Source organism: Castor canadensis, chromosome 2 (assembly GCF_047511655.1).
Source record: "Castor canadensis chromosome 2, mCasCan1.hap1v2, whole genome shotgun sequence".
NCBI lineage: Eukaryota > Metazoa > Chordata > Mammalia > Rodentia > Castoridae > Castor > Castor canadensis.
The window spans coordinates 187582611-187604235 of NC_133387.1; the positions used below are offsets into that span (position 1 = coordinate 187582611).

The 21625-nt window shown below is 47.1% G+C and overlaps 1 protein-coding gene across 6 annotated transcripts; it reads left to right on the forward strand.

Moving 5' to 3' along the window:
* The first annotated feature begins 1054 nt into the window (after nt 1-1054).
* Tmprss5 (transmembrane serine protease 5) lies at nt 1055-21188 on the forward strand. Of its 6 annotated transcripts, none has more exons than XM_074066701.1 (14): nt 1055-1636; nt 3912-4005; nt 4672-4771; nt 5040-5138; nt 5681-5803; nt 7519-7654; nt 8013-8126; nt 10056-10099; nt 10740-10902; nt 11865-12043; nt 14143-14241; nt 14636-14778; nt 15031-15183; nt 20405-21188. In XM_074066701.1, exons 3-14 carry the CDS (start codon nt 4696-4698, stop codon nt 20549-20551), a joined length of 1476 nt encoding a protein of 491 aa, XP_073922802.1. In that variant the 5' UTR covers nt 1055-1636; nt 3912-4005; nt 4672-4695; the 3' UTR covers nt 20552-21188. The 6 variants fall into 6 exon arrangements, with proteins under 6 accessions (XP_073922802.1, XP_073922805.1, XP_073922803.1 ...); XM_074066704.1 differs by having other exon boundaries at nt 5699-5803; XM_074066702.1 differs by having other exon boundaries at nt 3916-4005.
* The last annotated feature ends 437 nt before the right edge of the window (nt 21189-21625 follow it).

Genomic DNA, 21625 nt, shown 5'->3' on the forward strand with positions numbered 1-21625 from the left:
CCAGATTGCAATAAACGTCTGGTTAATTTCCAGAGTTTTGAAAAAGTTGATTCTGACTTTTTTTTTTCTAGTTTTCTCACTGCTTTTATGAGAAGAGAATGTTCAGAGGTCTTTACTTTTCACTTGTTGTTTTCACTGACATCACCTGGAATGTATTGGAAATGTCCTTTTTGGTGATTGCCTTCTCATTTCTCAAAATTCAGTTCAAATCTCCTTTATGAAGCCCTCTCTGTGTCTTCTTGGCACCTGCAATTTCTCCTTCTGTAATTTCACTTTTCACAAATAGCAGTTATTTACATCTGTTTCTGTCTCTCAAGCCTGCAGGCTCCAAGTCTGTGACTTACTCAATCCCCATGTTCAGGCTTACTGGTGGCACTCAGTAGGTGTCGAGTGTGCAGGGGAAAGAGTGTTGTCTTAGGAGACCTCCGAGCCCAGCCAGAGGATTCTCAGCTTTAGCCACCAGTTCTCTCCTCGCAAGTCTGTGATTCACAGCTGAACTCTATCTCTTTCTTGTGCTGTGTGTGGAGAGCTCTGCCTTTTGACCATAAGCTCAGAGGAACAACTAAGTGTGTGAGGAAAATAGAGAGCAAAGAAGTAAAAAAAAAAAAGCCAGAACGAGTGAGGTTCAACAGTAGTAGTAATACCAATCTATACTAGACAGCAGGGTAAGAGTGCGCTTTATAATCAATACCTCATTTCTTTCTAACACTGATCCTGTGAGGTGGGCACAATTATCTGAGGTGAGGCTGACTGAGGGAAGTAGGAGAACTGAAGCGAGATGAAAGCCTGACTGTAAAGTCTGTATTCTTAACTGTCCCATTTGAGGACTTTATGAGCAGCAGACTGGAGGAAAGGAAGCCACACCAGCCTTTCTCTTTCTTGGGACTGTCCTGACCCCTTTTCTAAAGAGACATGGCTTCCAGGTGTGTTCAGCCCAGACTGTGCTCAGCTGGGTCACCCTGTCTTTGAAACGAGATAACACTGAGATCTCCGGGAGCAACTGGCTCCCAGGGCGGAGAGGTCCCACTTCCTCGCAATGAGGTGACAGGTGCAGCCCTAAGGAGAGAGGTAACAAAGATCCCTCATCATCACCCTAGCAACTCCAGCATGGTGACAGTCCCAGATTGCTGGAAAAGCTAACCCCCACAGAGGCAAGATGTAATCCAGAGGGCTCAAACCTTTCAACAAATGCTAATATCAGTTTCTCCAAAACAGCCCTGTTAGCAGGAAGGGGAATTGTGCTTGCATGCATGAGGCACACTTTTTGGCACAAGGGACCTGGTTGCTAAGCAACAGTAGTTTGCCTTCCCTTCTCCCCATAACCTTTTTCTCTGTTTCTGAGCTTCCAGTTAGCAGATGGGAGGGGCTGGGAGGCCTAGTCCAGCCCAACCCAGCCCTTGGCCCCCTTTCCTGAACAAGGGGCCTATTCATGGGACCTGAGCAGAGTTCATTGTTTCTCTGGCCTATGTCTGTGTATGAGAGTGTAAGTAGGGGAACAAAGGGTCATGTGTGAACCAGGGAGACTTCATCCTTTAACCGAGCTGGTTGGGCTATTTCATCAATGCTGACACAAGGATAGGAGCAGTGCCTTGCCTAGCAGACCCTGAAGCCTACATCGGTGCCACCGACCCACATGGTAAGGCTACCCTATTCCTGCTGTGGCATCTCTCTCTCTCTCACCCCTACTCTTGAGATTCTGGGCTGGTAGAAAGAACCTTCTTGGGCAGCTCTGGTCCAGGGGCTAGATCCAAGCAGTGGCTCTATGTGGCCAACCCCTGTTTTTTCTCCAAGGACTGTCAATTATTCTCCTGCCTGTCCCTCCTGGGACTGGTGAAGTTCTTTGCACATGGGAGGTAAGGAGCAAATCATTGTTGCATTAACTCCTACTCCAAAAGAAAACCAAGAATCTTGTACTACTAAAGGCCATGTTTTCAGGCTACCATATGAGCTTGGACAGTGGGTTTTGAGTGGGGCAGTACCTGAGGTAAGGCAAGTTTGTCAGATGATTGGGCCTAAAAGTCTAGCTCCTCAGCTACTGAGACAGAAGGAAAGTTTGTGCATGCCCTGGAATGCTTTCTAGACTAGGTCCTGTTTCTCTTCTGAGAGGGACATTAGCTCAAGAGAAACCCTATCCCCAGAGACAAGACTGAAACCACACACATACATCTCTACTTTCTTGACTGTCTCTCCCCAGCCTGCTATCCTTCAACCTCACTGCCTTTGAGTCTCATCTCTATGCACAGAAGGAGTGGATGTGATGCAAACTATGACTCTCCCTTTTCCTGGTAAAACAAGGCCTGCTTCTAGTGTGAAGCCGTCCTACAGGTCCTGGCTGTGATTGGCATAGGGATGGAGAGGTGGAGCTGGTACCTTGCTCCATAGAAGGTATTAGGCTACTACTCCATTTGTTAGCTGAACTGGTATGTGCTCATGGGTCCAGTGAAATGATTTTCAGGCAATTTGGAGGGGGCTTTCCTGGGTAAGTCTGACAGAGGCATTCCTGATCCTTGCCAGAGGGTCAGCAAAGCCAGCTCAATGGAGCACAAAGGCAGGACCGGGAAGTGTTTTAGTAAGAAAAGGACATTCCATGCAACACATGAAAATCACTTCTTGGCCAACATTGTTTTGGAGTCAGTGTTTCAGGCTTTTATGATCATTGGGAACAACCCTATGTGTTGACAAGGAAAGGTGATCTGTGGGAGAGATGTGAGTTACTCCACATTTTTTTTTTTTTTGAGACCAGGCCTTGTTGTATAGGCCAGGTTGGCCTTGAACTCACCACACTCTTGCCTCAGCATCCCAAGTGCTGGGATTAGAGGTGTGCCCCACCACCCCCAGCCTGAGTCACTCCAGTTTTAAGGGGTCTTATTTACTCTATTGGATTCTAAGTTCCCTGAGGAAAGACCTATAGCTTATATGTATTCTTTATTAATATATTATATATAATTATATTATGTTCATAAAAGTAAGAAGTAATACATATATGTAATATATGTATTATTATAGCTAACATTTACATAGTGCTTTATAATTTGTAAAGCCATTTCAGCCATATTATCTAGTCTTTCTTTCCTCCCCCATCCCTCCTTTCCTTCCTTCCTTCCTCCCTCCCTCCCTCCCTCCCTGTTTCCCTTCCTTCCTTCCTTCCTTCCTTCCTTCCTTCCTTCCTTCCTTCCTTCCTTCCTTCCTTTCTTCCATGTACTTTACCTGGATTCTCCTTTTGCGTCAGGCCCTGGTGTACATAGACCAGTGAGGATGGAAGAGAAGGAAGTGAGCAACAGTCAGGACCATAGTAGGTGCTGTAGGAGTCCCTGCTGTCTGGAAGAGTTAGTAGAAGTCAGCTATAGGGCGAGGGGAAGCAGGTTCAGTCTCTGGTGTGATAGTGCCTAAAGGTGTTGAGCAGCAGCACATGTGTCAGCGTGCCCTTGAGTTGCACTGTGGAGGGAGCTGGTGTTGGCAGTGAGGATCATGAAGAAGGGCGAGATCACACAGGTTACTGTGAGACATGCCCCAGAAATTTGGGTTGGTCCTGAGGCTTCAAAGATTCAGTAAGCCCTTTAAAGATGGAGGTCTCCATCCTTAAATGCAAATATTTGTGTTTTAGAGAGATTACTGTGGCTTTGCAGCATGGAGAATAATATAGGGAAATCAGACACTAGAGGAGGGAGATTACTTATTAGGGAGTGGGAGTTATCAGTTTTTATTTTATAAGTGAGACAGTTTATTTTATAAGTGAGAAGTTGGAGAGATAGCCTGAGGTATTAGACGTAGCTTTGAACTATTCAGTGCTTTTCCAAGATGACATGTTTCATTACTCTTCTTCATGGCTCAAGAGCTGCAAATATACATAGAACTTATTCTGCTCTGTGTTTTCTTTCCCCCATGTCTTTGCTTATTCATGGACTACTCAGACAGCTATCAGCTCAAGCCCTATTCATCCATCCATGAGGGTCTGTCTCAGAGGCTGCCATTTCTAGAAGCTTTCCTTGATCTTCTCAGTGAGAAGTAAGCTCTTATTCTTTTTGAATGGCAATGGTGGTTTAGTTGAACTCTTCTTGGGTCACTTAATGTAGTCCACTTTGTTTATATGACTTATCTTTGGGACAAGACCACTAATTCTTTGAAGTGGTAGAGTGGTCCATGTTAATTTATCCTGAACTCCTTCCATACTGTCTATAGTAGTCTGTGCATTCTGGCTAAGTGATGTTTGCTGAATGAATGAGTGGTGGATGGATGCACAAGGGAGGAACACTTCTTCCTCTGCGATAGGAGGGAATGAGGAGGGTGGAATCTTGAGTCCTGGGATGGAATGTTGAAGGATCTTAGAATATGCTCTTGATGCTTGTGAGAGGTGGTGAGGGAGTGGCTAGTGAATAGTGTGGTCTTTGGATTGGGCCAAGTCTGGATTCAAATCTTCACTCTGATGCTTATGACCATGTGAAAGTGAGAGAATGGGATGGGGGAGGAGGGAGTTTAGAGGCTTCGGGAGATCAGAGAAGGCGTGGAGGGTCATCTTGGTCAAGAGAGATCCTAAGATAAATAAGGCTTACAGGCAGTAGTAGGGGGAGGGGGAGGCTGAGATTAGAGAGTGGGGATTTGGTGTGGGCTGGGATTTCTGTCAACACTCCTTCATATGGGGATCCTGTGTCTCTGACAACTGTTTCCCCACAGCCCCGGGCTGAATGACTGAACCCCATGGAGGCTCAGTGCTCAGAGGAGGGCCCAGGACCCAGGATCCTCAGAGCAGATCCAGGAAACCAGCTGCAACTCAGTAGGTTACACTGGGCTCAAGGGCGGTGACAGAGTGGCGTTGTAATGAAGGGTGATCTTCCTACATCCCCTATATTCTCCATAGGGCAGCCCCACAGGCCGATGGTGAGAGGGCATCTCACTCTATCTTCCACTTCCTCTTGTTCCCTGTTTCCCATTTTGGGTCCATGGGGCAGGGGAGGGCTCCCGTCAGAGCTCAGTGGTGCCTCAGGGTAATTAAGGCTCACTGGCGGGAGCAAGGAATCAAGACAGCCCTCTACCTTCCACAGTCTCTCAGGCCAGGCGCTGGTGCTCCTTGCGACGTGGTTGTGCAGTGCTGGGAGCCCTAGGGTTGCTGGCAGGAGCAGGTGTTGGCTCATGGCTTCTAGGTCAGTGCTGGGGGTACTCTTCCATGGCCTGGAGAGGGAGGGAAAACAGAATCTGGAGGAAGTTGGTAGAGAAGCAGGTGCTGAGCAAGCATTGTAGGTAGACAGGATGAACACTTTTCTCATTCATTCAGTGTGAACAGCCAGGGGAAAAGGGGTGAAATGCAGTAAGAGAGGTTTAGATTCCACACAGAGAATGTTTTAGTCCTGTAGTCTTAAGTTACTTGAATGGATGATCCAGGGTGGTCCTAGTCAGACTTTTTCCAGAAATTTTTTCCAAAGAGACCAAGACAGAGTCTGAGACAGACAGAAAGACAAAGCTGGAGACAGACAGAGACAAGAAAGACAGTGAGATAAAGACAGCTCTGTGTCACTTGTCACAGGTGAATTGGGGTTCTTCCTAAAGGGAAAATGGTTGACAGGAGTCTACAGGTGGCAAGTCTGCCTCTGGAGTGTCTTGTTTTGTACTTTGAGACCCTCCTTGGGTGACTGTCTCCCCTTCCCCAGTCTCTTCTCTGTGACCCTCTCTTTATTCTTCTCTGAAGTACTGTATTTGTGGCCAGCTGCCTCTCCAGCCATTTCCGGGAGTTTGCAGGTTGAGGAGATGACTTTGAGCTGCTCGGGTGCCAGCAGTGAGGAAGCTTTGCTCCCCTTGCTTCCAAAAACAGGTGGGAAACACCTCCAATGCTGGGAAACTCCCCTTTTACCCAGTCTAGGGCCCTTTATAACTCTAGGGCCAAAATGAACCGCCATCATTTCACTGTCACCCATCTATCACTCTCCTTTGGGATGAAGGTGATGGCAAGGTTTAGCCTCAAAGCAGTGATTTCTGATTGGAGGCTTTTGGACATTCCTGGAAAGTGTCCTGATCTCCACCTGGCTTATGTCCAGGAGTCCAGACTGTCAGGAGAGATGGAAACTTGTCATTTGTGAGCCAGCGATCTTGAAGAAGAGCTAGATTGTGTATGTGTGTGTTGGGGGTCAGTATAGAACTAGTAGGGCCTCCTCAGAATCTGGGGGACATCACTCCTCATGGTTCTCTGCCCCCGTCTCCCACTATTCTTTCCCTTCCAGGTAAGTGCTGAGGATTAGAAGGTATGGTGGTGCTCCGAATCTGGGGGTTAGAATGAATTATGGAACAAGTTGGAATTTTTATTTTGCTAGCAGTTTGATCTTGGGTACATTATTTCTTTGAGCTTCCATTTCTTTCTTTATAAAATGAAACCAAAAATATTTTTGGGATAAGACATGTGAATATTTGAAGAGTTTAGTTCAGAGCCTGTATGTTAGTTTTCTGGTTGCCGTAGTAAAAGTACCGCAGACTGGGTAGCTTAATCCACAAACATTTATTTTCTTACAGTTGTGGAGGCTGGAAGTCCAGGTACAAGGTGCTGGCAATTTGGTTTAGGGTGAAGACTCTCTTTGGAGTTTGTAGATGGCTGCCTTCCTTATGTGTCCTCCCAGGGCTTTCTTCTGCTAACTAGGAGAGAGAAAGAGAGCTCTGAGGGCTGGCGAGTGACTCAAGTGGTAGAGTGCCTGCCTAGCAAAAATGAAGTCCTAAGTTCAAATCCCAGTACTCCCGAGAAGGATATATATATATATATATATATATATATATATATATATATATATGGAGAGAGAGAGACATAGAGAGAGAGAGAGAGAGAGAGAGAGAGAGACAGACAGACAGACAGAAAGGGAGGGAGAGAGAGCACACTCCAGCATTTCTTCCTCTTCCTATGAGAACATCAGTTCTATTGGGTCATATCCCCCTTTCCCATACCATTACCTCATCTAATCTTAATTATCTTCTTTAAGGCTCTATCTCCAACCACAGTCACATTGGGGATTGGGGGTTCAATGTAGAAATTTGGCGGGGGGCACAAGTCAGTCCAGAACAGCCTGAAAAACACAGCCAAAAGGGGCTGGTGGAGTAGCTCAAGTGGTAAGAGTATCTGCCTAGCAGCACGAGGCCCTGAGTTCAAACCCCAGTATTGTCTCCCTCCAATAAATGTAATTGTTATTGTCACATAATTTGAAATCAGAAGACCTGAATTTAGGTATCAGATCTATCCCTTGCCAATTCTGTGATCCTGGGCAAGTAGCTTCACCTCTCTGCTTTAGTTTTTCCTCTTCAGGAGAGGATGGTAATTGTCATTAGGCAGAACCATTTAAAGAAAAATTGAAATCTTCACAGCTAGGGGTTCTTAGTTTTTTAGGTCTGAACAGACACCCAGAGCAATAGGGAGATTGATACAGGGTGACACAGGCCTCAGGGAGACATTGAGGCCTCTTTGGGTACCACAGAGCCCCAGCTCCAGTTCTTCCTATCCTACCCCCATCTTGGAGCAGGTGGGAGGTGGTTTTTATGCTATGGTTTCAGTATCTTTCAGAATAAACAGTGAGAACTTCTTGCTGGAAGTACAGGGGAGGGCCTGGCCAGGCTGGCTTCTGGTCTGCCATGAGGGCTGGAACCCTGCCCTGGGGGTGCGGATCTGCCAGAGCCTTGGGCATCTCAGGTAACAGGAACCAGACCTGGGGCTGGGAAGGTGGAGGACTGTTGGGAGTGGGGTGTGGAGGACTGGGGAAGTGGAGGTTGGAGATCTCTATCTGCCTGTCACTGTCAAAGTGCTCAGTAAATAGCAAGAGTGCATTCTAGCCATCTTCTAGCCTTTGAACACCATGGTGTCCCCGCCTGTTCTTCCTCTTTGAGCAGCAATGTGTTTTAGCAAACATAAATCTCAGAAGTCATTGTCACGGTCTTGCTCAGTCACTACACCAGCCAAGTGTCTCACACACATTCCAGTTATGATTAACCCACACCTCATGCTGCAGTATAAAGCTGACTCCCTCCTTTTATTCTTGTCCTCTGCAAAGACTCACTCACCACAAGGGAGTAAGCCTGTCTGACATCAAGTTCAACAGCTCCCAAAAATTTGCTGAGCTCTCTCCTAGACTTGGAGGCCTCCTGGAGGAGGTGTGGCAACCCAGGTAGGGCTTCTTTTGTGTGTGTGTGTGTGTGTGTGTGTGTTTTCAGGATCAAACATGGGACCTCATATCTGCTAGGCAAGTGCTCTATCACTGAGCTCCTGGGTAGGGCTTACAAGGAGTTTAGGTGAGAGGGGTCCTTACTTCCTGATGGAAGTACAGAAAAAATCTTTCAGGGAGGACTGGTGGTGAGGACATTGGCAACGTAAGGAGTAGGACAAAGAGGAACATTTCCCAGTCAGAAATTACAAACCTAGTTCACATGGGCCCTACCCATCACAGCTGTCATGTCATTCGCACAAGAAATGCAGGCTTGGTTGTTATTGTCACGGATTTGGAGCAGCATTCTTTATCCCCTTTGTATCAGCTAGTTTTATGTTGCTGTGACCAAAACACCTGAGAAAAGCAATGCAAAGGAAGAAAGATTTATTTTGGCTCATGGTTTCAGAGAGTTCAGTCCATGGTTGCTTGACCCTATGCCACTGGGCAGAATATTATAGTGGCAGGAGCATGTGTAGGAAGAAGCAGTTTACCTCATGGCAGACAGGAAGTGGAGAGAGTAATACAGGAAGGGACCCAGGACAAGACACAGCCACCAAAGACACACTTCCAGTGACCTACTTCATTCAGCTAGGCTCTACCTCTTAAATAGCACCACCTCCCAAAATAGCACCACTGCGTGGGGAACCAGGCATTCAATTCATGAGCTTTTAAGGACATTTTTTTTTTTTTTTTGGCAGTACTGGGGTCTGAATTCAGGACCTCACATTTGCAAGGCAGGTGCTCTATGAGGGACATTTCCTATTTAAACCATAACACTCATTTACAGGTAGAGAAACTGAGCCTCAGTGTGGTTAAGCAGTCATGTCCAAGATCACTAACCAATAAGTAGCCAAGTCAAATCTTGAAAACAGTCCCCTCTTTCCAACGTAAGTGATCTCTCAGTGCTACCATATTTTAGATAATTATGGTGTCCCAGCAGAGAAGTGGTTCAGTTGTTTTGGCTAAGAGCTGCTTGGGGCCTTGATAGTGTCCAGGAGAAGAGGGCTGGCGAATGGAGCAGGTCATTCCCTACACCCTGGGTGGATCAGAGTGACTGAGAGATCTTTGCCCTTCCTGGGCTTCTTCAAGCTGCTCGGAAGCCTCCTGGGAACCATCCTCTCAGGCCCCTCCTGCCCAGCTCCATCCTCCTGAGGGTTCCTCTTCAGGAACATACTGAAGAAAGAGCGGTCCTGACAAGTTCCCTGTCTTAGATTCCTGAGTGGACAAGAGGAGATAGTGGTGGGACTGACTTCTTCAGGAGACCAGGAAGGCTATGGGTTTGGGAAACTAGAAACCAATAGTATCTAGGCATTGGACTTTTGAAGGAAAGAAATGAGAAGAGAAAGATAAGAGTGTTTTGGTGAACAGAATTGAGATTTATGCTAAAAGAGGAGGGAGAAAGGAGAGCAAGAATATCAATAAATGAGGCTTTAGAGAAAGGACCTGGGGCAGAGAACAGAGTATGCCTGGAAAGGAACATGGGGCAGAGGGTTCTGTTCACTCATTCACTCAGTATCCATTCATTCAGCCACTGTTTATCCAGGGTCATTTAGTGGAAATATCTGGGCTTTCTCATCTATAAATCCTCTATTTGTAAACTTGGGCCTTGTCCAGATTAATCTCCAGGATGATGAAGGCTTTCTGTTGCCCACTGCGGGGCTGGGTGGGATGTACCCTGCTGTCCTGGGCACTGGTTATGAGGAGGGGCCTAAACATTTGAGTGGGGTGGGAAGGGTGGTAAAGGGAAGAGAGGGCTGTGGCTACATGACAGCCTTAAGAGCTGTCTACCAACTCCCAGCAGCCCCACCCCTTGCCCCCTTCCATGCCCTTGGGTGTGAGTAGCCTCAGGGTGGCCCTGCCTGGCTTCTTGCTGGTGCCTCTGTTTTGCAGAGACAACTGTACTTCTGGCCGAATTGTTTCTCTCAAGTGCTCTGGTGAGTCATGTGCTGGGCTCAGGAAGGCGGTGGTGGGAGAGAGGAGTGTCACGCTGCCCCAAGTGTGGAAGGACACCTTGGGGAGACTCAGTTGGTTCTGGGTGGAGGTCCTTACCTGCCTGCCCATATGCCTTCTGGACTACTTCTTGCAGATGCAGTCTGCCCATCAGAGCCTTTTGAAGCCTCTGTCATGTCCCCTACCATTCACTGTGCAGGGTTGGTGATCTCCCTGCTTCACCACTGCCAGCCTCTGGCAGTCACAGCCCTGTCTTTCTGGAGAATCCCAGAGATGGAATTATTACTGGCTACCAAGCAACTTGATAGCAGTTTCAGGAGACCAAGGGTGGGTGGTGAATTAGGGGCCAACAGGAAACAATCTTTGGGGTTCCTTTCACCTGTGTTCCCATCCATCTTTCTAACCCATCCATTGGTCCTTCTTCCACACATCCATCCATCTACTGACACTTTGGTTCTTACTGTGGGATGGACATCAGGACTCATAGATCCTGCAGCCTGTGGAAATCAAACTGATGTTCCTGTTTCCCTTACTTAGGACCAGCAGTAACAAACAAGAGTTGTCCATGCTGGCTCTCTGGCGCTTGGCACTCTCTTTTTTCTGTCTGACCCTTTCTGTTGGCAGAGTGTGGAGCAAGGCCTCTGGCTTCCCGGATAGTTGGTGGGCAAGCTGTGGCTCCTGGGCGCTGGCCATGGCAAGCCAGCGTGACCCTTGGCTCCCGGCACACGTGTGGAGGCTCTGTGCTGTCACCCCGCTGGGTGGTGACTGCTGCACACTGCATGCACAGGCAAGTCTGGGGGCCTCCTGGGGAGGGAAGGGGCTCAATCACTTTTTCGGTTTGGCTGTTGGTATGGCCTATACAAAATATCCATGTTCAACTGTTGGCTTCCAGGTATCTGTTCCAACTGGGCAAGGGTGTTGTTCTCCCTGTTCAGTACCAAGTTCAGCTCTGTGTGAAGAGCAATAACAACACAAAGATAGGTTCTTTATATTCATTCAGTTTTTAAGTTTTTAAAATGTTTTGCATTCATAGCACTCCGTGCTTCTTAATGTTTATCACCACTGTAATTAAATCATTTTACATGTAATTACTTCTTGAATGTTTTTCTTCCTCTTTAGATGGAAGTTCTTCAGGAACAAGAACTCTCAGTCTTGTTTACCAATGAATACCTTTGTAGATTTAACCATTTCTGTGTCACCAGGCCCTAGAACAGTCCCTGGAATATGGTGCATGCTTAATTAATATTAGTTGGAGGAATGAATGAATGATGAATGAATGATTGATCTCTTCTTTTGGAGGCAGGCAGGGTAGAGTGTAATCCCTATTTTGCAATGAGGCTGGTGAGATCCTTCCTTAGGATGTCACATTGTAAGTGGAGAGACAGGAGTGAGGGAAGCTTTTCTGACTCAGTTTAGAGTTTTGATTCCAAACAGTCCCTTCTATGTTTGGTATAAAACTTGGAGGGATCTTATACAGGACAGAGAGAATGGTAGTTGCAAATGACCCATGGTGTTTCATTTCTCTGTCCATCAGTCCTGGAGCATCTATTTAAGCACTTACTGAATTCCCAGTGTTGGGCCCGGTGCTGAGGTGATATTAAGAGACATGATCCTTGGGCTCCAGGAGTTCACAGGCTCGTGACACAGACCCTACAAATGACCTCTCCAGCCAGCTTCCTCCACCCATCATCTCACTTATGTCAACTTCCTCTGCCTCTTCCCCGGGCTCAGCATGGTCCTTGTGTGCAGTTTCAGGCTGTCACGATTATCCAGCTGGCGGGTCCATGCAGGGTTGGTCAGTCACAATGCTGTCAGGCCATACCAGGGAGCTATGGTGGAGAAGATTATCTCCCACCCCTTCTACAGCGCCCAGAGCCATGACTATGACATCACTCTCCTGCAGCTCCGGACACCACTCAACTTTTCAGGTAAGTCCATTGCCTTGGGACAAGTAGGCTGGGGCCTGTGGTGACAGAGGAGCAGGGGTTGATGGGAAGAGAGGTTACCTTGTTTCTCAAGTTTTCTCCTAGTGCCATCAACCTTAAAACTTTCAGTGCATTTGGAGACCATGGTGAGTTTGCATTTTCCTGAAACTGAATTCTTGCCAGGTTCTTTTCAAGGGACAAAATTCTGGCACTTTTTGCAGTAGGGCTGTGGCTGGGATTTGCTTTGAGGTCCCACGCAGAGCTTCAGAGCTGCTTCATCCACCAGCAGACTGCTCCACCTCTGTTTCCAGGCAGGTCCCAGGTGTTTTGTGACATAGGTAAAGAGATATTTCTTCTTATTTTTCCAAATGTCCTTTTTCTTAATCCTCATAACAACTCTAACAGGTAGATTAAGCAGGTATATACAGACAAGGACACTGAAGTTTAGGGAAGGAAGTGACTCTCTTGCAGGCCCTGTGGCAAACAGTTCCTGAATCTGATGGCCAGGGCTTTTCCTACCACACTGTCTGCCCTGCAAGGGTGAGCCTGGGCTGCAGCTGCGCCAGCAACTTCCTTTCTGACATGCACCTGCATGTGGGTGCTGTCCTCCAAACACACACACAGTCACATGCACACACATGTGCATTCACATGCATGTTCACACACTGTCACGCTTGTGTGCACACTCATGCCGAGGCAGGCTGGAATTAGGGAAAGTTTGCAACACTCCGAATATATATGACTTGATATTATATTTCAGGTCGAACATTCTTCTCTTTCTCTAAGCCTTCTTTTCAATTGCGAATGTGTGTAGGTTATTCACACCCCATCTCAGGGACAACTGAAACCACCCTTACCTGGCCCAGGGACCACCTATGCCCCTCTCCACCCATAGATTATTGTTGGTTGGGAATCACCAGGTTCTTCCCTTTCTGTAGGTTAGTGTAAATTTTAAAGGCACCTGGAAAAGAAAAAGGCTGGGTCTCTGCTTCCAGCTTCCACCTGGTTCCACCATGCCCCTTTTGTTAATTAAGCTCCATTACACTCATGTGTCCTGCCAGGGATTCTTTCACGTGGGACACAAAGAATTTGGAAAACTTCTGACCAGAGACTGTACCATTGCCATTAACAATAGCCCTTGCACACTCATGCATTTAGCAGTCTTCTCTCCCTTTATCACCTGCAGCCTTGGGTTTCTCCAATAAAAGGTGACAAATCTTATGGAGCTCTGTGGTAGAGTTGCTTGCCTAGAATGTGCAAAAGCCCTGGGTTCCATCTCCAGCACTGCAAGGAAAGAAAAATGAAACAAGCAAACAAAAATCACAAATCCAATCATATATGTGAACAATTGCTGAACAGTTCATATTTCTAAATTGACTTAAATAAGTGTTTAAAAGGGAAAACTATCTAACTGGAGAACCTGCACTATTCTGGTAAATAGGTAGTAACCACAAAAACCTCTAGTGTGAAAACAAAGCAGGGTTTCAAGTTCTAGGTCTCTAGAGTCCTCTGTAGAAGTCTCTGAGTCTGAGGCTGCTCTTTTCTATTCAGAAGGGAGATTGACAGCATTTTGAGACATACAGACTACCACTAAATGGAGTCTTTCTCCTTGACTCTGTTAGAGGGACTGAAAGAGAATTGAGAAGGAAATAGCTTTTTCCCCAGGTGAATCGGTGTTTATATAACAGCATGCCTGTATTACCTAAAATCATGTTTTGCTCCACCCACATGATGTGTCACACATTTTGAAGTAGTGCCTTAGAAGGATTGTAGAAAAAGTCAAATGGGTCCTGGTTAGAAGTTGGATTCCCAGGGCCAGAGGAATTTCCATTCTCCCCTCAGTCCCCAGGTCAAGCTGGCAGCAAGCACACTGCCCATGTCTGGAGGGCATCAGGTACCATGTGCAGTTTGCACATGGTCCACCCTGAAGGGTCACCTCCAAGATGGGACAGTGCTGAACCTCTATGGTTGTCTAGGAAGCCTGGCTGGTGGAGGCCAGGCACCAAGACTGTTGACAAGGCAGATGAGGAGGATTTTTGCCCAGGCTCTTCAGGAGAGAAGCCAAGCCTGAGTGGGGACCAGGACCGTGTGCCTCTCCACAGACACCGTGGGCGCCGTGTGTCTGCCAGCTGAGGAACAGCATTTTCCAAGGGGCTCCCAGTGCTGGGTGTCTGGCTGGGGCCACACCAACCCCAGCCATAGTGAGTCAGCTCCCGGGGCCCTCAGTGTAAAGGGCAGGGGAGGCATCCTTCTCCAAGGCGAGGCTCCTTCATTTCCCCGGGTCCCAAGGCAGCCCTAGCCCTCTTCCCCCCCTGGCATCACTTGCCAGTCCTGAGGGACCCAGTCTGGGGAGAACAGCTATTGAATATTTTCCCTAAGCCCAGGTCCTTTCACTTCTCTTTCCTTAGTCCCATGGCCAGGGGCCTCAGCGTTTGGTCTCCTCACTCCCAGTCCAATATCTGGCAGACTGCCACCTGACCCAGGCTCCCCTATTTGGGTCTTTGTGCCTCTGGGACCTCTAACTCTTCCCCTCTTGTTACTCTGATTTCCTGGTCTCACTTCATTCCCTGAGACCTTTCTCCATGTCTCCCACAGCCCACAGCTCGGACACGCTACAGGACACAGTGGTGCCCCTGCTAAGTACACAGCTCTGCAACAGTTCATGCATGTACAGTGGGGCCCTTACGCCCCGCATGCTGTGTGCTGGCTACCTGGATGGGAAGGCCGATGCATGCCAGGTGTGGCTGGTGGCGGAGGGAGGTGTGGTGGAATTGGCTCCCTGACCTGCATGTGTAGGTGGCATAAGACAGCTTCTCTTGGTGGAGAGTTCATGCTGAGGGCTATGGGGGTGGGGTGAGGCCATCAGGCATCCCAGCAAGATTTAGGAGGGTCCTGGAAAGAGAGTCCACTCTCTAAGGTGTTCTGGTGCTTCTTCACCAGAAAGGTCTGATACGGCTGTTTCTCTGTGTCTTCATGCCTGGATTCTTCAGGGGGATAGTGGAGGCCCCTTGGTGTGCCCGGATGGAGACACATGGCACCTGGTGGGGGTGGTCAGCTGGGGTCGTGGCTGTGCGGAGCCCAATCACCCAGGAGTCTACGCCAAGGTAGCAGAATTCAAGGACTGGATCCATGACACTGTGCAGGTGAGTGTGAGGGCAGGGAATGGGTTGGGAAGTTTCTAAAGGATCTACCCTTGGAATATTTTGAGCCTGAGAGTGGAAAGTGGGAAGAGGAAGACCTTGAATCAAGTGGATTTCTTGGGTCAAGTGGATATCTGGGTAAGAGTAGACCTGACTTTATAGCCTAGATCTGCCATTTCCTGGGTGGTCTTTGGCAAATTTCTACCCTTGGTAAACCTGAATTTCTTAGTCCTAACCATCCTGGCTACATTATATGCTACATGATGATTTAAGGAGAGAAGACCTCTTCAGGGCCTGACATAGTGCTAGGTTTGGGGTATGTTATGCATAGTATTATTGACGTATTTATTTATCACCAACATCATTCATCCCTGGTCCTAATGCAGTTACTAATGACTACATTCTCTCTTCTACAGAGAGCTCGGCATTTAGCAGTTTGGGTTCTGCATCTAATTAAATTCTTGCCTGACACTGTGCTTCATCTGTTCAATGGAAGCACCGAGTAAGATAATGTGTATCAAAGCACAGTGTTTGTGTCAAGTATTTTACAGAGCCAGGCAGTGATAATGAAAAGCATCTTTCTCTGAGGTTGGACACAGGAACAGATGGTAGATAATCCACTTTAGAGTTTACAGGAGATATATGCATTCATCTTCAAATCTTACAAAAACACCTAGAGCAGCTCCATTTGATAGAAATGGAAATCAAGATTTTAAATGGCTAAGTGATTTACGAACATAAAAGTCACTTAAATGGCCGTGGTGGAGCCATGCTGTGAGTCCAGCCTCTGTCTCTTTTGGTTCAGGACTCCATCTTCTAAGTCCTGGTGTTTTCGACAACCTTGCTACATAGCAGCCTCGTGTCTCCTGGGCCCACTAGCTGCAGAAGAAGAAGCAACCTCCACCAGTGCAGAAGGTGTGGATCTCCTACCACTGCATGAAAGGGGTCATCACCCACAGGCCAGCAGCTGGGCCACTGGGCCTTCCCCCTGAAGCCCTGATTTCTAGTCCTCCTTCCTCATCAGACAGGCGTCACGACAGGATCTGGGTTGGGAATGGTGAAGTAGCTGGGGGCTGAGGGTGTGGAGGGGAGAGACTGAAGAGGCCCTTGGAATGGAAACATCTGGGAGCCTGCACTTCTGCCCTCCTCAGCCCATAAGTGCATCTTTTGGGAGGATTCTCAGGGGGCCTTAGTCCTGCTTCTCCCTGGGCCCTCTGGTAGGCTGAGTGTCCCTCTAAAGGATCTTCTAGCTCAGAGGCTTCTGGGAAGATGAGGTCAAATCTGGGCCAGCCCAAGTTAAGGTTATGGGAATCAGGACACTTCACCACTCCCCAGCTGGTCCCACTCACTCCCTGTTCTCACCTGGCTTTAGTGGACTCTGCCTTGATTGGACACTGTAAAACGAGGAGATTGGAGTTAGAATATGGTACTGGTTTTAAAATGACTCTTCTGTGAACTGGTTGAAAAAGTTTTGTTATTAAATTGAAGTGATGTTATGATCTCGGTCCAGTTTTCCTTCTCTCTCACACACGCGTTACAAGAGTGAAATGCAACTTTCCTCCCATATACATTTCTTGAAGCTTTGGTACTGACTCCTGCTCATTGACTCCAAAGTCAATTTAAAGTCAATTCTTTAAATTTGTTAAACCTACTTGTCATGATGTGCAGTTGAAAATCCAAACAGTCCAGGGTCTCTGAGGCTTTGAGTATGAGGACCACTGAAGTCAGCTGTCTCTAGGGAAGGTTTGGTCTCCCCAAAAGGCCCAGCTCTCCTTCTTAGTTCCTGTTACATAACTGAGCCTTTTGGCTTGAGGAGATTCCTTCTGAGTTTATGCCCAGTTAGCATTTTCCTGGTGAAGCCTCTCCCCTACTCTCTCCTCTCTAGCAATTAAAATGCAATGAATTTTGTTTCCAAAAGCTGCCATGAATTTTTTTATGGTGCTTATCTAAGGAAATGCAATTAGCGTTTAGCAATAACTGAACTTTGTGAGTTTATCAGTATATTCTGTTGAGGGGTTGTGCAAGTGATTCTTTCCTGGAGGGTTTGTTCCCTCTACATGAAGTGCACTAAAACACAAGGGCCTCCATTTACTGTTGGTTTTATTACATGGAGAAGAGGTTGCCGGGAGTCAGCTGTCAAAGAGGTTGCAGAAGCAAAGTGGGCAAGGTTCAGGTCACTGTCAAAATACCTCCAGGGGCCAGCCAGAGATCAGCATTTACTACTTGGCTCTTTCAGGAGGCAGTGGTGGGGCAGGTAGAACTTAACAGCCAATCCATCAACTACCATCTTTTTGTGTTTCTGATGAAAACTGAAAACGTTTATTTAGAGGGAAATGGTTTACTGTTACTATTGTAGCCATCATGACCTTTCAAGAATCAGTAACATGTAAATAGTACTTTGCATCTGTAACCTGCTCCGCGTATGGGATCTCATGACATCTATGTGGGGAAGATGTTATTGCTGTTGTCCTCATTTTATAGACAAGATAATTAGCTCAGACAGATGGCAGGGCTTCCCCAGCTAGTAAGCGCCGCGGTGTGAACTGTGTGTCTCTGCCTCAAACTCATGTTCCTGTCTTGCGCATGGATAAGTGAAATGGTCCAATATTGTACAGAAATGCAGAATTGGAAGGTGTTTTATCAGATCACCTGGCCTAGTCACCTGCCTGCAACAAGGTACTGCTGTGCCCACCTGGTACAGGTAACCAAAACCAGGAAATTAAAAGGATTGTGCCAGAGACCTTTCTCACGAGATATTTTTAGGGACTTCTAATTCTCCTTGCGATGTAGGAGCTGACTTAAACCATACAAACCTTAGACTTCTCCTGTCTTCCACAGGAGAACTGTAAAGAGTATTCTAATTAGAGAATTTGCTAATAGCTATTTCCTGCTTATCTATAGAAGCTTCCAGTGGCTTTTGCCAGGCTGTCAGATCTATAGGCTCTCAACCTCTCACTTTCCTTTTGTTACTATCTGCAAGGTCAGCTCTTAGGAAGCAAGAGAAGTGAGTGGCCTGGTCCAGGTCTCCTGACCAGGTTCTTCTGGGCCAGTCGCTGGAATGCAGGAGTAGAAGTGTTGGCAAGGAAGGGTGGAAGATTCAGGTCTAGAAAGGAATTAATGAGGACAGCTGGTGCCCAGCTGTGCTTAACCCTGTAGGGAATTCAGAGGTAGAGAAACTGATTGTCTTATTGGAGCAATGAAACTTCTTTGCAATAAATGATTAGTGACCAGCCAGGCATGAAGCTGAATGGGGAGGTGGTAATTGCAAAGGGAGCTCCAAGGGCCTATTGTTGAATAAATCAGGAAACCTGAGCCCTCCTCCCCAGGGACTCAGCATCCCACCTGCCTGGGCAGAACTTTGGAGCCTCCTGAGATTTCCCAAGACAGTGGCTTCTATGTCCAGAGAGGAGCAGTTTTCTCTTCTGCTCCTTGTCTATGCTTATGGAGTCTCAAGGATGCTGGGGAGTGCAGACTCTGTCTCCTTGCAACATTTTCTGTGGATCCTGCTTTTCCTAGAAGTGTTGCTGGAAAAAAGAAAAAAAAAAAAAGGAGGGAGGCATCCCTACCATTCCTCGGGACATTTGTCAGTCTCTTTCCTGTATTTCTTTTGGGAGGTGCTGGGTTCAACCACAATAGAACCGGCAACACTGTAAATACTAAATATTGGTGCAGTAACTGTCAGAAAGAGTTCCCCCAGTCTTTCTGTGATTTTTCTCTCCTCTGCCTCTCTGGCTATGCACTTAGGACCTTCTTGCTACTTCATGGCTACTCAAAGGAGAGCTCACCTTTGCCTGCTTCCGTACCCTCCCTCTGCATCCTGGGTCTATCCCATTTACAGACACAACAAAGTGAACTCTGGGTTTGCCCCACTCTCAGGACTCTTCTTCCTAGTAAACTCACTGGAACCCAAAGTTGTTGCTGGTTCTTTAACTGTGTCTTCAATCCTTTCACCTTTAAGCAGCTCATAGGGAAGTAGGGAGAGGGTGGCTTCCTACTCTTGAGGCGTACAGCTGGGTTTTTTCACATACTCCAAGACTGGGAAAAGGAGAGATGGAGCAGACAGACACCAGCCTGGAAGTTCTCTGGGGTGGAACACTCTGGGAAGATCTGTGGAGGATTTTCACCTGTAGTTGGTGCTGAAATAGACCAAGCTGAGGAACCAAACAGAAGAAAGAAGCCCCCGTGAATGTGCCTCCCTTTTCTCAGCCTGGACTTTTCTTCAGAACTTTCTCCCTTTTAGGGAACCGTTGGCTGTGGCACTTGATACTAGGAAACAATGTTCTTCCCAAAAGCCACATCTGGATCTCTAAGCGTACAGGAGTGTGCTGCGTGGAACTGGTGATGTGGCCTCCCTAGGGAGGTCTCCCTAGCGGTCCCCATGGAATCTGTCTTGTCAGATTAAGTTATACTCAATTTATCTCGTTGACTTCTTGAGATGTCTGCTCCAGCACTTCTGGTTTGGACACCATTTAAGTGGAGTCCTTCCCTGGACAGATCTAAAGAAACCAGCTTTCTTTTTTTTTTTTTTTTTTTGTTTTCTTTTATTATTCATATGTGCATACAAGGCTTGGTTCATTTCTCCCCCCTGCCCCCACCCCCTCCCTTACCACCAACTCCACCCCCTCCCGCTCCCCCCTCCCCCCCCCCCCCGCTCAATATCCAGCAGAAACTATTTTGCCCTTATCTCTAATTTTGTTGTAGAGACAGTATAAGCATTAATAGGAAGGAACAAGGGGTTTTGCTGGTTGAGATAAGGATAGCTATACAGGGCATTGACTCACATTGATTTCCTGTGCGTGGGTGTTACCTTCTAGGTTAATTCTTTTTGATCTAACCTTTTCTCTAGTACCTGTTCCCCTTTTCCTGTTGGCCTCAGTTGCTTTAAGGTATCTGCTTTAGAGAAACCAGCTTTCTTATGGCTTCACAACCACCACAAGGCTGCTTGTCCCTCCATGCTGCCCTCTGGGTCACTAGGAGGAGCAGGTACCAGACAAAAGATTTTTAAAGATATCACCTACCCCCAATTCTTCCCAGCATTTGTGCCCAGGCAAAGTATTCAAGGATAGGTGGAGCCCCTTCATCTGGCAGTTTACTCGGGTGCTTCCCAGGTCATCGCCTGATGCCCCAGGACTCATTGGTCCCATTTTTCCAAAGACAGCTAAAGGAATTTCCTCCCTATTGCAAAGGTGACAAACACTTTCCTTCTTCCCATTTCCCCTGACAGCTCTTGGCTGGTCATGAGGAGTCCACCCTGCAGTCTTCCTCCATGAATGAGGTAGAACAGCAAGGAAAATTTGGGGCCAACAGAACCCACCAGCAGATAGCAGAGACACAAGCCTCTGTTCTGGACCTAGCCATGTGCCTGGCTTAGGAAAGGGGGATCTTTTCCCACAGCTCCTCAGGGTGACCCATCCTGCCAGTTTATCCAGGACTATCTTATTATTTTTTATTTGTATCATTTTTACATTTACTCACATGTGTATACAGTGTTTGGGTCACCTTCTCCCCCACCCCCACTTCCGGGCAGAACCTGTTCCACTCTCTCGTTCTCCAATTTTATTGACGAGAAAACTAAGAGATAATAAGGACAGCGTTTTTGCTAGTTTGAGATAAAGATAGCTATGCAGAGAGATTCCTAGCATTGTTTCCATGCACTTGTGTATTGAAACCCACTTTGGTTCATCTCTGCCAGACCTCTTCACTACTTCCTGATCCCCTTCCCAAAGTGGCCTCTGCCAGTTTTAGATTACTATATTCCCTTCTACACAGTGAGCACATCAACCACATTCAAGTTTTTGATTTCCTTCCCTTTTCCTATTCCTTCCATGCGTGTTCTCCCCTTAGTGTTTGACCCGTGTCCGATAATATTACTGCATTTGTTTTAGGTCTACAGACCGCATATGAGGGAGAACATGTGATTTTTGGCCTTCTGAGCCTGGCTGACTTTGCTTAAGATGATGTTCTCCAGTTCCATCCATTTACTTGTGAATGACAAAATTTCGTTCTTCTTTGTGGCTGAATAAAATTCCATTGTGTATAAATACCACATTTTCTTAATCCATTTGTTGGTAATGGGGCATCTTGGCTGTTTCCATAACTTGGCTTTGTGAATAGCGCTGCAATAAACATGGGTGTGCAGGTACCTATGGAATAACCTGAGTCGCATTCCTTCAAATATATCCCTAGGAGTGGGATTGCTGGATCATATGGTATCCAGGACTATCTTGAGTTTAGCATCAACTGGCCCACAACCTGGGAAAACCCTGCATTCCTGGGCAAACCCAGACAGTAGGTCACCATAGCCTGTTGCCTCTCTTCAGTATAATAAAAGTTTATACCGCCAAACCCAGTGTCTCTAGCTCCTCCTATCTCCTTCAGTCTTATCACACTGAATGTCTGCCTAAAGTTGGAGGAGGGAAATTCTGGGGTTCCCCAGGTCGGGACT

Bases quoted from the DNA above. Each gene is read 5' to 3' on its own strand.
- Tmprss5 (XM_074066701.1), top strand. From the start codon at position 4,696: ATGGAGGCTCAGTGCTCAGAGGAGGGCCCAGGACCCAGGATCCTCAGA. The intron at 8,127-10,055 runs GTAGGGCTTCTT...TCTGTTTTGCAG, and splicing joins GAGGAGGTGTGGCAACCCAG to AGACAACTGTACTTCTGGCC. The intron at 15,184-20,404 runs GTGAGTGTGAGG...TTCCCCTGACAG, and splicing joins GGATCCATGACACTGTGCAG to CTCTTGGCTGGTCATGAGGA.